The sequence below is a fragment of the Archocentrus centrarchus genome, chromosome 7 (assembly GCF_007364275.1).
Source record: "Archocentrus centrarchus isolate MPI-CPG fArcCen1 chromosome 7, fArcCen1, whole genome shotgun sequence".
NCBI lineage: Eukaryota > Metazoa > Chordata > Actinopteri > Cichliformes > Cichlidae > Archocentrus > Archocentrus centrarchus.
The window spans coordinates 20,089,875-20,105,545 of NC_044352.1; the positions used below are offsets into that span (position 1 = coordinate 20,089,875).

The following is a 15,671-nucleotide window of genomic DNA, read 5'->3' on the forward strand; positions in this document are numbered from 1 at the left end:
AGAGAGGCGGGGGCAGAGAGGAAGGGAGGAGGGGCGAAAGTTCAGGCTTGCCGACCTTTCTGTCTGACTTATTTTATGATCACTTTCGTGGTGGCACACAGAGGTCTCAGTAGGCTCACTAACGGTGTCCTGGTGCTGTCTTTGCGAAAATCGGGTAAAACGAATCTTGATTTCATTAATTTTTTTAGACGGAATTAAACATATACAAATAAAATTAAGTAAAGATTTCCAATGTGGTCCACAGCAAAATGTTTCAGTCATAGCTGAATGAAAAATGAAAAGAAAAAAAAACAAACTATACATGCTGTAATGTCTCACACAAATGAAATGACAAGTCCTGTGCCTTTTTATTTATTTATGTTTTACAAAATAAAAATAAAATACCCAATTAAAATAAATATATATATATATATATATATATATATATATATATATATATATATATATATATATATATATATATATATATATAAATATATATATATATTTATGTATACTTTCACCCACCTCCCCTATAGTGACACATAAGCACCAACCCTGACATTCATTTCCATATACCCCTTACATAATATTATCAATTTTTATAATCTACATTCAATTAAAAATATGACGTCATCTATATGAAAATTGCTTATCTTATCTATGCTATAGATCTTTATCTATTACTGATAAGATCTTGACATGCATTTGACAGAAGGTGGTACCTTATACCTCCTAACACACTTGAAAGATAAACTTAAAGGATCACTGTGCATGTCATACACAAGCAGCAGGGCTCGTGGAATGACATTAAAAGCAAGATTGAGAAAAACTATGGCTGAAACAGGGAAATCCTGGATTGTCTTCCACTAGTAATGTTGCACATGAGAATTTCTCTAACTCATAAAGGCCTGACTCCTTTTGAAATAGTGTTTGGAAGACCATATAGGATTCCAGAGTTAGAAAACCCAAAACCTGATATTTCAGAAACTCAAGGTGAACTTGTAGAATACATGAAAAAAGTGTTGACGAATAAAGAAGTAACTGCATGTAACATTCATTCACAGCAGGACTTGACAGCAGAAATGCCAACGATGAAACCAGGAGACTGGGTCTTCATCAACGTCCTAAAGAAGAAAGTTTGGTCTCAAGCCACCTGGCAGGGACCATTCCAAGTGCTCCTTTCAACCCCAACTGCAGTAAAGATAGCATAATTAAACACCTGGATACACTTGTCACACTGTAAAATCGCACACATCGAGAGGGACAGCTAAAGGTTCCACCTGGACAGAGGTAAAAGTCTGGCTACAAAGGAGGACTTGATCTCCAGGACCTGACCGTCTCAAACCAGTGAAAAACCTAACGTACCAAAGCCCTTTAATGGAACCTACTCAGGGAAAGTAATAATGGTGTGTTGTATTTTGCTGTGTGCTCTGTTCCTTATCTATCTTCTGACAGAAATGGAGTCTGGTTGTAGATGAGAGATCAGAGTCCTGGGAAAAGGCCAAGATCCTAAAAAGGAGGAACTGCTTCAAGGAAAATGAGTCCAGATAACAGTAACTGAAGGAATAATGACCATGAGAGGGTTATAAGTGAAATGCAGCTTTATAAGAACCTTCAAGTCCGGAGCAGTCACTATACACACTACAAAGAGGATGTGAGGAGTGCCCCAGAATGCTTCTGTTCATCAGCTTTTGTATTTTACATATCATATGTTTGTAGTTTACATATCATATTGATTACAGGGCAGAAGAGGACGTGTTCCTTTTTCACGGTACTTTCCACACGTACTGACTGTTAACACATTTCTCAGTAAGGTGTATCAAAACAATTCATAAATAGTATCATTATTCTTAGCAAACTGACCTTAAGCCTTGGTGTATGTGCGGTCAAATAAGTTACTTGTAACACTGTCAACTTCCTCTTTTCTGTGTATCACTTACAAAAATACTTTCTAGCAACCGCTGACTTGTCACTATACTAGTCAGAAGCAAACTACATAAGTTGTTTATGAGTGTTAAAGGATTACTGTAACAATGATTATACTGCAATACGATTAACTGTAAAAGGTTAAACATGTAGTTAACTATAAAAGAATACTTTTACCTGAATTTTCCTATCATCTGCAATGTCTTACTATTTGTCAAGGATTCATTAAGAAATCTAAAAATGAACCCCAGTAACCTAAGATGCACTATTAAAAGCTGCCTTGGATGGTTGCATCACCACCTCTAAACAGCCCACGGCACATCAACGCATCACCCCCAAATGGAGGCAGCTGCTTTGGCAGGTAGCAGCTGAGGGTGCCACCAATGAGGTGCCAGTGCAGTCATTTTCACCATTCCTGTAATGTGGATTCAACGTTTGTTTAGCAATAAGATTAGATATAAAGAACCAGTTTAATGCCATCTCTGTACCTGGGATAGCTTGTAACTTATTCTGTATTTTTATGAATGCTGATATTAATATTCTGTTACCTGTTTTTTCCCCCCATTTTTATGCCTTAGGGAATCAAGAAGGTGGTATATAACATGACTGTAAATGAAGCTTTTAATTTTGGTGCCAGGGTTGTGAAGGACTAAGCTGTGTAGACTTGCTGAGAGGGATTACAGGCAATAAGACATGAAGCCTTAGCAGGAAGAATGGAAATCAAAAGGGATTCTAACACTGTGGACAAAACACAACGGTCTATATTGTGGCTCCTCATCTCATCTCTTCTCTACTCCATCCTTATCCCCCAGTGCCACATTGAAGAATAATGGGATTTCTACCCAATTCCTAAAATTCATCAGGAAAGAGGAATGATGAGAGATTGGAAGATTGCTAACAAAACAGTAGCCCATAATATACGTACAGCCTACTGAGATTTGTGCCACATTGTGAATTTAATTAAAATTACCGTTTAAGTTGTCCAGAACACTTTTAAGCTCATTTGACAGATTATAAAATACAGACTGATACTTAGCACCTTTCTACTTTAACTGAGCACTCAAAGCACCCAGTCACACACACAGTCATACAACTCTTTTATTCTGTCTATTGTCTACAATTCATGCACACACTCACACTATAATGAATGCAATGGGGCAACTCAAGGTTCGGTTTCCTGCCCAAGAATACTTCAACACGCAGACTGGAAGAGCTGGATGTCGAACCATCAACCTTCTGACTGTTAAGATGAACCAATCTTCTTCCTGATTCCCTGCAGGCTTTAAGAGAACAATGCCCAGAAAATGCACCTGTGCCTTATATTTAAATAATGATGCTGAATCAAGGATGTATAATTTTCTGGAATATTTAATTGCAATAGTATACAAAACACACAGTATGGCACATTATTTGGAGTAAATATTTCATTTTTCTTTTATTTGAAGTAAAAAAAAATGGTTTTCACAGAACAAACAAATGAACAAATAGAAAATGGAGCTACCTTTATTCTCATATAGGTACTTGACTGATGGTAGAATAGAAACAGATCAACTACCAGTGCCATTAGGACGCCTTTTGTCACAAAGCTTTCTGTTTGCTCCGTGCATGCTTTTTTCCCCTTCCATTATATAATATTTACTTTGCTTTCCAGTGTATCTGCTGTTTGGGAGTGAGGGTCAGTGAAAAAGGGAAGTTCCTATCAGAGTGTCGTTGAGAATAGTCAGTCCAGTACACAAGTGATGGCAGTCAAAGGATTGTGGAGTAAGAGAAGTAGTGCAGGAAAACATTTGTTCTACAAGAAACAGTACATGGTGAATGATGACTGCTAATGACTAAAAAGAGTCCACCTGTGTGTAATCTAATCTCAGTACAAATACAGCTGCTCCGTGACGGCCTCAGAGGTTGGTTAAGAGAATATTGGGGAGTAAACAGCATCATGATGTCCAAAGAACACAGCAGACAGGTCAGGAATAAGGCTGTGGAGAAGTTTAACGCAGGCTTAGGCTATAAAAAGATTTCCCAAGCATTGAACATCTCACGAAGCACTGTTCAATCCATTGTCCGGAAATGGAAAGAGTATGGCACAACTGTAAACCTACCAAGACAAGGCCGTCCACCTAAACTTACAGGCCGAACAAGGAGAGCACTGATCAGAGATGCAGCCAAAGAGGCCCATGGTGACTCTGGACGAAATGCAGAGATCCACAGTTGAGGTGGGGGAATCTTTCCACAGGACGACTATTAGTCGTGCACTGCACAAATGTGGTCTTCATGGAAGAGTGGCAAGAAGAAAGCCACTGATAAAAGAAAACCATAAAAAGTTCTGTTTGCAGTTCGCCAGAAGCCAGAAGGGACACAGCAAACGTGTGGAACAAGGTGCTTTGGTCAGATGAGACCAAAATTGAACTTTTTGGCCAAAATGCAAAAGGCTATGTGTGGCGGAGAGTTAACACTGCACATCACTCTGAACACACCATCCCCACTGTCAAATATGGTGGTGGCAGCATCATGCTCTGGGGCTGCTTCTCTTCAGCAGGGACAGGGAAGTTGGTCAGAGTTGATGGGAAGATGGATGGAGCCAAATACAGGGCAATCTTGGAAGAAAACCTGTTGGATTCTGCAAAAGACTTGAGACTGGGGCAGAGGTTCACCTTCCAGCAGGACAACGACCCTAAACATAAAGCCAGGGCTACAATGGAATGGTTTAAAACAAAACATATTCATGTGTTAGAATGGCCCGTCAAAGTCCAGACCTAAACCCAATCGAGAATTTGTGGCAAGCTCTGAAAACTGCTGTTCACAAACGCTCTCCATCTAATCTGACTGAGCTTGAGCTGTTTTGCAAAGAAGAACGGGCAAAAACTTCAGTCACTAGATGTGCAAAGCTGGTGGAGACATACCCTAAAAGACTGCAGCAAAAGGTGGTTCCATAAAGTATTGACTCGGGGGCTGGATACTTTTGCACACCGCACGTTTCAGTTTTTTATTTGTAAAAAATGTTTTGAATCATGTATAATTTTCTTTCCACTTCACAATTGTATACCACTTTGTGTTGGTCTTTCACATTGAATTCCAGTGAAATATATTTATGTTTGTGGTTGTAATGTGACAAAATTTGGAAAAGTTCAAGGGGTATGAATACTTTTGCAAGCCACTGTATGAGGCTCGAGTCATTGTGAACAAGTCAGAGAACTACGTCTTCACAGCAAATTGTACCTGCACGGCAGCGTGAGTACTTCGTCAAATTGCTATTCTAGCTTGCTAAGAGTTTTCTGGCTGCAGATATTGATTTACAATGGAAAAACAAAATATTGTTCCAGTCAAAAGTCTGGTCAAAAGTCTGGACACACTCAACCATGAGTCTGCTCATAGTTTTGACTGGCACTGCATATTGGAATCTATAGTACCATTAAATAATATTTTAAAAATCAGGACTCTCTGAGTCCAGCAATGCCTCACCTGTAAATAGCCAGCTACACTACAGTTTAAAAGCCAAATAGCCTACCAGCTAATGCTGTTTACTTTTAGGTATCAGTATTTATCTAAACCTGACATTCCAGTAAAACCAGAGTAGATAAATAACTTTACCTGATATAAAATGGGCACTACAAACGTGAGCATTTCTGATCATGTCCTTAGTCCAGTTTTTATCAATACATTTATTTGATGGCTTGCAACCACAGATGCCTCTGGTTTCTCTCAAACGGCTGTGATCCTGTGGGCATTTGGTACAACTTCAGTACTCTATTGGTAGAGTAGCAATTCTGACAGCCAAACACGCAACAGCCAGACATTTTGATGCTGATATTGCTTTTAAATCCCGTTTTACCGCTGTGCAATCTCGTTGTCCTTACTGGATTGAATGGAGTTCCAGTTTACTTCTGTTGCCAGTGTGTGCGCATACTCTGATCATACTTTTGATGACATAGGCCGTAAAAGGGTCTATACCTTCATCCATTAAAAAGACAGGATTCCCTAGAGCAGGGGTCATCAACTACATTTGTCAAAGAGCCAGAATATTTCTTGGCAGATGCTGTGAGGGCCAGATGCTCTTGTAAAGTAAAATAAAATTAATATTGTATCTTAAGTAATATATTATCATTTCACATATCAAATATCCTTTCAAATTTATACTATTTTTAATAACGTGATGTGCAAGTCTTGCACTTACATGTTCTCTGTTGACCCCACAGTTGTGTGCAGTTGTGCTCATTGTAGATATAATGAGCAAGGGAAACAATAAAACGTTACATGAGAGCAACGAGTTCATCTATGTACAATCTACTTTTCAGAAGGTGATTTTGTTGATTTTTTTTCTTAAGGCACAAACAGACTATGATAAAAAGATTTTGACATAGATTCACACAGTACAACTCACACAATAACAGAATAGTAGATACTTGGCCGCGGGGTTGGTGACGACGGAGGGACGGAGGCATTGGGGGGGGCTGTGACCATGCGGGTACAAGCTCAGCCGCCGAGCCACCTACCCGTCCGGTCCCCTGTGACCCTCACAGGAGAGATAGGAGCCCCGAGCAGGCTGGGGAGGAAGCTCGGCAGTCAGTAACAATCCTTCTGCAGGTTCACTGACGGAAACCTCGTTATGACTTTTACTTCCTTTAGTTAGACAAGTTTGATCACCGAACATTTTTTCTACATAAAACAAAGTTAGACTCACCTTCAGCTGTGTTTACAGTCTGATCACCACCAACAAAGGCCGGCTGCTCAGTGCAGCCAGAAAATGCATGAAGTCACATGGTCCGATCTTGCATTCTGATTGGTTCTAGGGACATGGAGGTATTTACGGGCAATAGGAAATCGCGTTTGAAAGCTCTTCAGACTAGTCAGAGACGCTTATTTGACAGGTTATAAGGTGACATGATTGATTGGCGTATAGTACCTCTGGCAGTACTAATCAGGGGCTGGATGTAAAGCTCTGGCAGGCTGCGGGCCGCCAGTTGACATTCCCTGCCCTAAAGTATAAGGAGGGTTTAGCTGTAGTAGATATTAATATTTAATTACTATATTTAATGTTCTACAAGATTTGGGAATATGAATGGAAAACAAGTGTCAAAAGATCATTAATCTGCTGGGACTGTCTTCATTTACCTGAGAACAATTATTCCTTGTGTTTCATTGACTGGTCATACACTTAAACCTGTTCTTGAAGTACAAGGCTTCATTAAAAATGTTATTCTCATTGGAGTTTAAGTACCGGAATTTTTCATAGGCCTTTTCTGTTTTTGTTTTAGTCCAGGGTAGTTTGATCTTTGATGCGTGACTCACAATGATGTCACTACAGGAGCCAATGTGGAGGAAGCCCAGGGCATTGATGAAGAACTCTGCAGAATCAAAAGAAAAGAAAATGTTTATTTTTCTAAGCCTTGTTTGATTATGGCCCCAGTTTGCCACTTTACTTTTTTCCATTCTGAAGAAACTGAACGATGTCATTGCAGTTCTATACAGAAAATAAATAATAACTCACCTAGATGGCCTTGTCGTGAAAAGCGCGGGTCAAAGCCAACCTGCTGCACTTTGTCTGTCCGCGCCATGAAGAAGTTGATGACACCATCAGCTACCACGCAGTTGGGAAATCCCTTGATGACATGATGGTAGCCAAGTCTGACATGTAAACAGTCACCTTCATCTCCCCCTTCATCCACCGAAATGGTGTGACGATAAGTTGCAGTGTAACCTGTCACCTCTCTAACTGCTCCGCCTACCTGAAATCAGTAAGGCAATAACAACGTTAAGAAATTTCCAAAAACGAACATAGCTGCAAGCAGCAGGTTTAACAAACTTTGAGTCTAACCCTAAATTCTGGATTGATTAACTCTGAGATGAGTAACTCCAAGTTTTTAGCTCCACCACACCTGAAACAAGTTGGTTTAACTCTGTGAACATTGGTCTCCAGGTAACCGTGTGCATGGGTAGTGGAAAAAAGCCATCATTAATGGAACAGTTAGCATAAAAGGCCTATTTTATTCATAGTTCATGTTTGAGGTATATTTTTTCAGTTGCAACAAAATAATTAATTTACATGCTTTAATGGCCGGAATACATTATTTAAATGTCTGAATATAGTCTATAGTTAAGTAACAACTACAGATACAGTCACTTATAACTGCTGCTCCCAGCTGGCTGCCAGCCACTTCTCAGCCACTGAGAGCTGAAAGCAGATGTGTTTGATATGATGGAACTTAATTTTTCATTTATTGTTTGCTGGGATGTTACTTGTTCAGACCTACATTTTTCTTCTGTCAGGTTACAAATTAATATTTTGTTTTAGCCTACAAATTTTGTTAAACTTTGATATTGTGCAAACTTTTGAGCCACCCATCATTTCTTCATATTTTGCATAGAAGAAGCCAGACTTTCACCTACTGTAGTTTTTTTTTTTTTTTTTTTTTTTTTAAAGGACTCTCCAGGTTTTATTAAGGTCTTTCAAAGTTGTTCTTTGAATTAAAAAGCAGCCAAAGTCCATTTTCAGTCTAGTCCTTGTAACTGAAGAGGAATGTTTTTTGTTTTTTTAAGACACCTAACAATGAACAATTAATCATTCAAAAATGCACCAAATAATTGGCTTTATGGATTCTTTAAAAATAATTGTCATCAGTTTGTATGGAGGAGTCAGGAGACAGGTACAACAGTGTCTGTAAAACATAGTGGAAGCTCTGTCATGGTTTGGGGCTGTATTTCAGCCAGTCATGTTAGAGATCTTGTCAAAATTCTCAGAATTATGAATGCAAAAAAGTCCCAAACACACTGCCACTGTACTAAAAGCATGCCTAGATAAGCAGTGCAAGCTCATCCTGACAGAGAACGGAACAAAAGGCAGTCAACAGCCAAAGAAGAGCTTTGAATGTCACCCCCTCCCTCCGCTCCTTGCTGTGACACAACTGTGACCCAACCCCATTCCCGGACCTTGCTTCAGTCTTTATCAACTCTTACACAAGTTGGCAACAGTGGCCCAGATAAAGGAAGACGGTTGAATGTTGCTAGCAGTCGCACCTCACATAAGTGTTTTTGTTAAATTTGATATTCTAACATTAAATGATATGGGACAAAATTGATTTATGTAATGTGGGTATAGGCAAAGCATTAAAAATATTAAGTTATTTCATAAAGATAATCTGTAGTTCTAAACATATTTAGGGTGTTTTTGTCTCTCCAAAGATGTTATTCCTCTCTCCTACAGCCTCGATTCCAACTACATGCAAATGCAAATACATGCAAATTAGGTGATGACATCATATAGCACCTTCTATTTTTGGCGGCGGAAAATTTCCCTTACTTTTAAATACAAAACTTGACAGGTATGGTCTAAACTACTATGTGAATTCTGTAAATTCAAGGTTTTCCAACTTGCCATTCACTTTTTGTTGGTTTGATTTTTACTGTTGAAACTGGCAATTTCTTCTAAGTCCGTTCCTCTCACATTTGCTCCACGATAACAAGAGTGATCTGCTGATGTCGGAGTTTTCATGAATGCAGCTCTGCACTGCAAAACAGTGTCAACCTGGAAACTGTTCTCTGGTTGAGCAGACCTAAAACTAAACAGGCATATTCTAACTCGGCAGATCATTCCATCAAGTGGAAATGACGTCTGTATATTTTTAAGTTGCACTTTATTATGAATTCAACACAATATCACAAAGTTTGGGGATGTCTTGGCACCAGTTTTTCTAATATACTCTGGGTTGCATACTTTTAAAAACTTAATTTTAATAGTAACCTAAGAATCAAACGAATCTTCTTTGATTAATAATTTTGGGGTCAATATCAGTATAAAGTACCTTTTGGTGTCCTCATCAGAATCAATAAATTATTGTTAACATGTTTCAAAATAATGAAAATTTTAGGTATTATTATAAATGTGGATACACTGACACACACATCAGTACAAGAACAAGTTTCTTAAAATGAATTTCACTAATTTTATACCATTTTCTCTGGTCGGATGTATCTGTTTTTGCTATGTCCCACACGCTGGTCTGCTCCTTTCAAGCAGTGTATTAAGGTATTAAATGGCACAAAATGAAAATACTTTTTAAATGTTCTTATTACTCTTACCAAATTCTTGGGTAAAACAAACCATTTTGATTTTTTGTCTCCATTTTTATGTGCACGTCCCTAAAACTACTGTCCACCCTGTCATCATAGAGTAACTGCCCCTTTAAGAGACCAACTAATGAAATCAGTAACATCAACACCCTGAATCTGTCTTTCTTCAGTGGAGGGTGAAACAGCTGCGGCAGCTACAGTGAGGAGTTACACTTATATTTCCTAATTTTTATGTAATTATGTTGGTAGTTAGGTGTGGTCAACCTTAACATGTTCACCCTGTCAGAGGAAAAGCTGATTAATAGAAAGTTTTCAGAAAGTTTAAATATATTTTGAAAACATGTGGTCTCCTTCAATAACCAGTAACTTTGGTAGCTGATGGTCCACTGTGTGCTTCTTAGATACTAAATTAATCCAAAAATGTCCACCCTGTCGCCAAACCCCACACGACAGGGTGGACTTTTTTTTTTTTTTTTTTTAAAGGACTCTCCAGGTTTTATTAAGGTCTTTCAAAGTTGTTCTTTGAATTAAAAAGCAGCCAAAGTCCATTTTCAGTCTAGTCCTTGTAACTGAAGAGGAATGTTTTTTGTTTTTTTAAGACACCTAACAATGAACAATTAATCATTCAAAAATGCACCAAATAATTGGCTTTATGGATTCTTTAAAAATAATTGTCATCAGTTTGTATGGAGGAGTCAGGAGACAGGTACAACAGTGTCTGTAAAACATAGTGGAAGCTCTGTCATGGTTTGGGGCTGTATTTCAGCCAGTCATGTTAGAGATCTTGTCAAAATTCTCAGAATTATGAATGCAAAAAAGTCCCAAACACACTGCCACTGTACTAAAAGCATGCCTAGATAAGCAGTGCAAGCTCATCCTGACAGAGAACGGAACAAAAGGCAGTCAACAGCCAAAGAAGAGCTTTGAATGTCACCCCCTCCCTCCGCTCCTTGCTGTGACACAACTGTGACCCAACCCCATTCCCGGACCTTGCTTCAGTCTTTATCAACTCTTACACAAGTTGGCAACAGTGGCCCAGATAAAGGAAGACGGTTGAATGTTGCTAGCAGTCGCACCTCACATAAGTGTTTTTGTTAAATTTGATATTCTAACATTAAATGATATGGGACAAAATTGATTTATGTAATGTGGGTATAGGCAAAGCATTAAAAATATTAAGTTATTTCATAAAGATAATCTGTAGTTCTAAACATATTTAGGGTGTTTTTGTCTCTCCAAAGATGTTATTCCTCTCTCCTACAGCCTCGATTCCAACTACATGCAAATGCAAATACATGCAAATTAGGTGATGACATCATATAGCACCTTCTATTTTTGGCGGCGGAAAATTTCCCTTACTTTTAAATACAAAACTTGACAGGTATGGTCTAAACTACTATGTGAATTCTGTAAATTCAAGGTTTTCCAACTTGCCATTCACTTTTTGTTGGTTTGATTTTTACTGTTGAAACTGGCAATTTCTTCTAAGTCCGTTCCTCTCACATTTGCTCCACGATAACAAGAGTGATCTGCTGATGTCGGAGTTTTCATGAATGCAGCTCTGCACTGCAAAACAGTGTCAACCTGGAAACTGTTCTCTGGTTGAGCAGACCTAAAACTAAACAGGCATATTCTAACTCGGCAGATCATTCCATCAAGTGGAAATGACGTCTGTATATTTTTAAGTTGCACTTTATTATGAATTCAACACAATATCACAAAGTTTGGGGATGTCTTGGCACCAGTTTTTCTAATATACTCTGGGTTGCATACTTTTAAAAACTTAATTTTAATAGTAACCTAAGAATCAAACGAATCTTCTTTGATTAATAATTTTGGGGTCAATATCAGTATAAAGTACCTTTTGGTGTCCTCATCAGAATCAATAAATTATTGTTAACATGTTTCAAAATAATGAAAATTTTAGGTATTATTATAAATGTGGATACACTGACACACACATCAGTACAAGAACAAGTTTCTTAAAATGAATTTCACTAATTTTATACCATTTTCTCTGGTCGGATGTATCTGTTTTTGCTATGTCCCACACGCTGGTCTGCTCCTTTCAAGCAGTGTATTAAGGTATTAAATGGCACAAAATGAAAATACTTTTTAAATGTTCTTATTACTCTTACCAAATTCTTGGGTAAAACAAACCATTTTGATTTTTTTGTCTCCATTTTTATGTGCACGTCCCTAAAACTACTGTCCACCCTGTCATCATAGAGTAACTGCCCCTTTAAGAGACCAACTAATGAAATCAGTAACATCAACACCCTGAATCTGTCTTTCTTCAGTGGAGGGTGAAACAGCTGCGGCAGCTACAGTGAGGAGTTACACTTATATTTCCTAATTTTTATGTAATTATGTTGGTAGTTAGGTGTGGTCAACCTTAACATGTTCACCCTGTCAGAGGAAAAGCTGATTAATAGAAAGTTTTCAGAAAGTTTAAATATATTTTGAAAACATGTGGTCTCCTTCAATAACCAGTAACTTTGGTAGCTGATGGTCCACTGTGTGCTTCTTAGATACTAAATTAATCCAAAAATGTCCACCCTGTCGCCAAACCCCACACGACAGGGTGGACTTTTTTTTTTTTTTTTACATATTTTGATGAGATGGTGATAATTTAAGAGTTCTTTGAACTTTTTTTTTCTCAAATTAGGCTCATACTGCTAAAAAGGGTCAATCATTGGTGAGTTTTGTATTGTTTTTTTTTTTTAAAGCAATGAGTCCAGGTAGAGCAGAGACAGCAAGGCAATATTGGGAACACCATGATGCTGCCCCAGACAGAGGAAGAGATGGCATAAAGACAGAAACACTGGAAAGAAGAAGGGTATCCCTGAGCTCAGAGAGACAGAGAATGGGGGGGGGGGGGGGGGGGGGGGTGGTTAAATAAATAAATAAATAAAGAGAGAGAGAGAGAGAGAGAGAGAGAGAGAGAGAGAGAGAGAATGTCAGTGGCATGGGAGCATTCCTACAGTTGTAAGCACAAGGACAAAGCTTTGGGTCTTTGAGTGTTTTACAGAATGATTCAACATTATGATTCTGTGAAAATTGTACAACCCCTAAGCAAATTTAAAATGCAGGAATATACAATGCAGCAAGCTGTCAATGAATGAGCTTCCATTAACACTGCTCAGTCATTGCTTTATACACACATGTAACATGTCTCACTCCTTACAAATCATAACACCAAAAACACTCTTCAACTTGGCATAGAAACCTCTGGAATATCAGAACATTGCCACTCTGCTCCTCCTCTCAGTTCATATTTTTTACATAACTGCATTATCTCACCATATCCAGAGTGGTCTTCTCTAGGATGTCCACCATGTTCTCCAACTTGGTGTTTTCAGTAAAGATGAAATCATCATCCACCCAAAGCACATATTTGGTTGTCACTTGAGACACTGCCAGGTTTCTACCTGCAAACCAACCCTGAAGAAGAACAGAGAGCAATTAACACACAATGACTGCACTGCCAATTGCAAAGCAGGGCACTATTCGAGGATGCAAGTTCAAAAAACTGAGTCTGAACATAAACTCTGAGTTGATGAATCAATCTGCAACTCTGAGTTTTCGGTACCAGAACAGCTGATCAGAGTAAGCTCAGCCAGCTTTGAGTATATTCACCCTGAGTTAAGAATGTGTGTGAATAGAAACAGAAAGCCTTCATCATCAGTGGAGCTCCAATACGGTCTTCCTCATTTCAAGGTTAACAAACTCAGAGTTGTTAGCTAACCCTGCTTCCTGGAATAAGGACCAGACTGTTACATTGAGAAATAGTAACTTGCTTACCTTTGCAAATGGCATAATGTAGTGTTCAATATGAGGACCAGTCACAGGCTGTGGATGTTCATTATCATCTGCTATCACTATTGTAACGGTGGGATAATACTGTCGTATGCTGTCAATGAGATCTTTCAGCTTGTCATAGCGTAGAAAGGTCTTGGTGGCGATGGTAACAAGAGCTGTGATATTGTACTCTAAGTGAAAACAGAACAACAAATTAAATACTGATGTGACTTTTAAACAAAAAAGAAAAACTTTACATGTGTTTACAGTAAATGCTCACAAACCTCCTTGGTATCCAGAGTTATAAAGATTCGGATTGGTTCGGTGTCCAACTTTGATGGTGAAAAATGACTGGTGATCTTTGGTTGCAAACTGAACTGCAGAATGAAACAAAACAGTGATTGAGTTCCAGCTGCAGACTTTATGGGAAAGATTAAGCAGTCATTGTTGTGAAGATAATCTTTGCATGTGAAGCTGTCAGCACAGTCCCTAACTCACTGGCCTACTGTGTGTAACCAAGTGGTTACACTGCTAATGGAACCATTTGCACATTTCCCCAAACATTACATTTAAGTAGTTTCTACTACATGTAAAATTAAATAACTTTGATTCCTTTATTAGTGTTACTAGTGAGATTTGCTGGTATTAACAACTAGGAGTTGAAATTAACAGAATAGTACTGTAACTTTTTTTTTCATTAAGTACATAATGAGTATAACTGACTGTAAAACAATAGTAGCACATGTAGTAGGCACACATAATCAGATTGCAATCTATGACTAAGTGCTTCCAGAAGTTTGCCAATATGCACTTCTTATTTACTCTACAACTTGTTTGACATTTACTGTAGATCTCTAACAGAGCAAAGTACAGGAAGGACCGGTAGGACATACCCGGAACACCTCACCCAAGAGGTGCCCAGGAGGCATCCTAATCAGATACCTGAGCCACCTCAACTGGCTCCTCTCAATGTGAAGTAGCAGCAGCTCTACTCTGAGCCCCTCCCGAATGGCCGCACTCCTCACCCTATCTCTAAGGAAGAGGCCAGCCACCCTTCAGAGGAAGCTCATTTCTGCTGCTTGTATTCGCAATCTTATTCTTTGGACAACCCGCTATGAGCAAGGGAAGGAAAATCTCCCTTTTAACAAGAAGAAACTTCCAGGCTCAGGGAGGAGCACCCATCTGCCATGACTGGTTCATAGTGAAGGGAGGGAAACAGGACAAAAGACATGCTGTAGATTAAAAATAATTAATGATTAACTGCAGAGTGGTGTATAAACACACAGAGTGAAAACAGGTGAGTGAGGAAGAAACAGTCATTATGGGAAGCCTACAGCAGCGTAGGCCTAACGCAGCTAAGGAGGGTACAAGGCCACCTGATCCAGCCCTAATTATAAGCTTTAAGAAAAAGGAAAGTTTTAAGCCTAATCTTCACAGTAGAGAGAGTGTCCGTCTCCCGAATCCAAACTGGGAGCTGGTTCCATAGAAGAGGGGCCTGAAAGCTGAAGGCTCTGCCTCCCATTCTAACCCTATATTAATGAATGCTTCCTTAACCCTTCCACAAGATTGTCTATTATTTCCTTGATCCATGATGTGAATTACCACGTTTACTCCATATGCTCAAACAGGTACACTCTACATTGTACTTTTAGCATCAAATTAATATAAACATGATAACTTTACTTGTATCCGCTGTCTTCGGGTGAAACACGGTGTTTGTATAGGTGACAAACTGCAGTTGCCTGTTCAGAGCAGAGAGAAGAGAACTCGACAGTACCATGTGCTTCTCTCCCACTCCTTGGATGGAGACCATGTCCACCGTAGCAGCAACATCAAAAGTGCCAATTGTTGCAGTCAAAGATACCTGTTATGGAATCAGCATGGTTTGTGAAAAAAAT

At 38.8% G+C, this 15,671-nt stretch overlaps 1 protein-coding gene across 2 annotated transcripts in view; it reads right to left on the bottom strand.

Moving 5' to 3' along the window:
• Positions 1–4,714: 4,714 nt before the first annotated feature.
• b4galnt1a (beta-1,4-N-acetyl-galactosaminyl transferase 1a) overlaps positions 4,715–15,671 on the bottom strand; it is a 29,574-nt gene continuing 18,617 nt past the window's right edge. The window contains exons 6-12 of one of the 2 annotated variants that reach the window (XR_004020189.1): positions 15,457–15,637; positions 14,058–14,150; positions 13,777–13,964; positions 13,276–13,416; positions 7,394–7,631; positions 6,283–7,250; positions 4,715–6,189 (exon numbers count right to left, since the gene is read on the bottom strand). Coding sequence is in view for 1 of the 2 variants with exons in the window: in XM_030733771.1 (XP_030589631.1) it covers positions 7,042–7,250; positions 7,394–7,631; positions 13,276–13,416; positions 13,777–13,964; positions 14,058–14,150; positions 15,457–15,637 (1,050 nt within the window). In the remaining variant the exon portion in view is untranslated. Of the gene's footprint in view, positions 7,251–7,393; positions 7,632–13,275; positions 13,417–13,776; positions 13,965–14,057; positions 14,151–15,456; positions 15,638–15,671 lie in introns of both variants that reach the window. The other variant, XM_030733771.1, reaches the window with a different exon arrangement.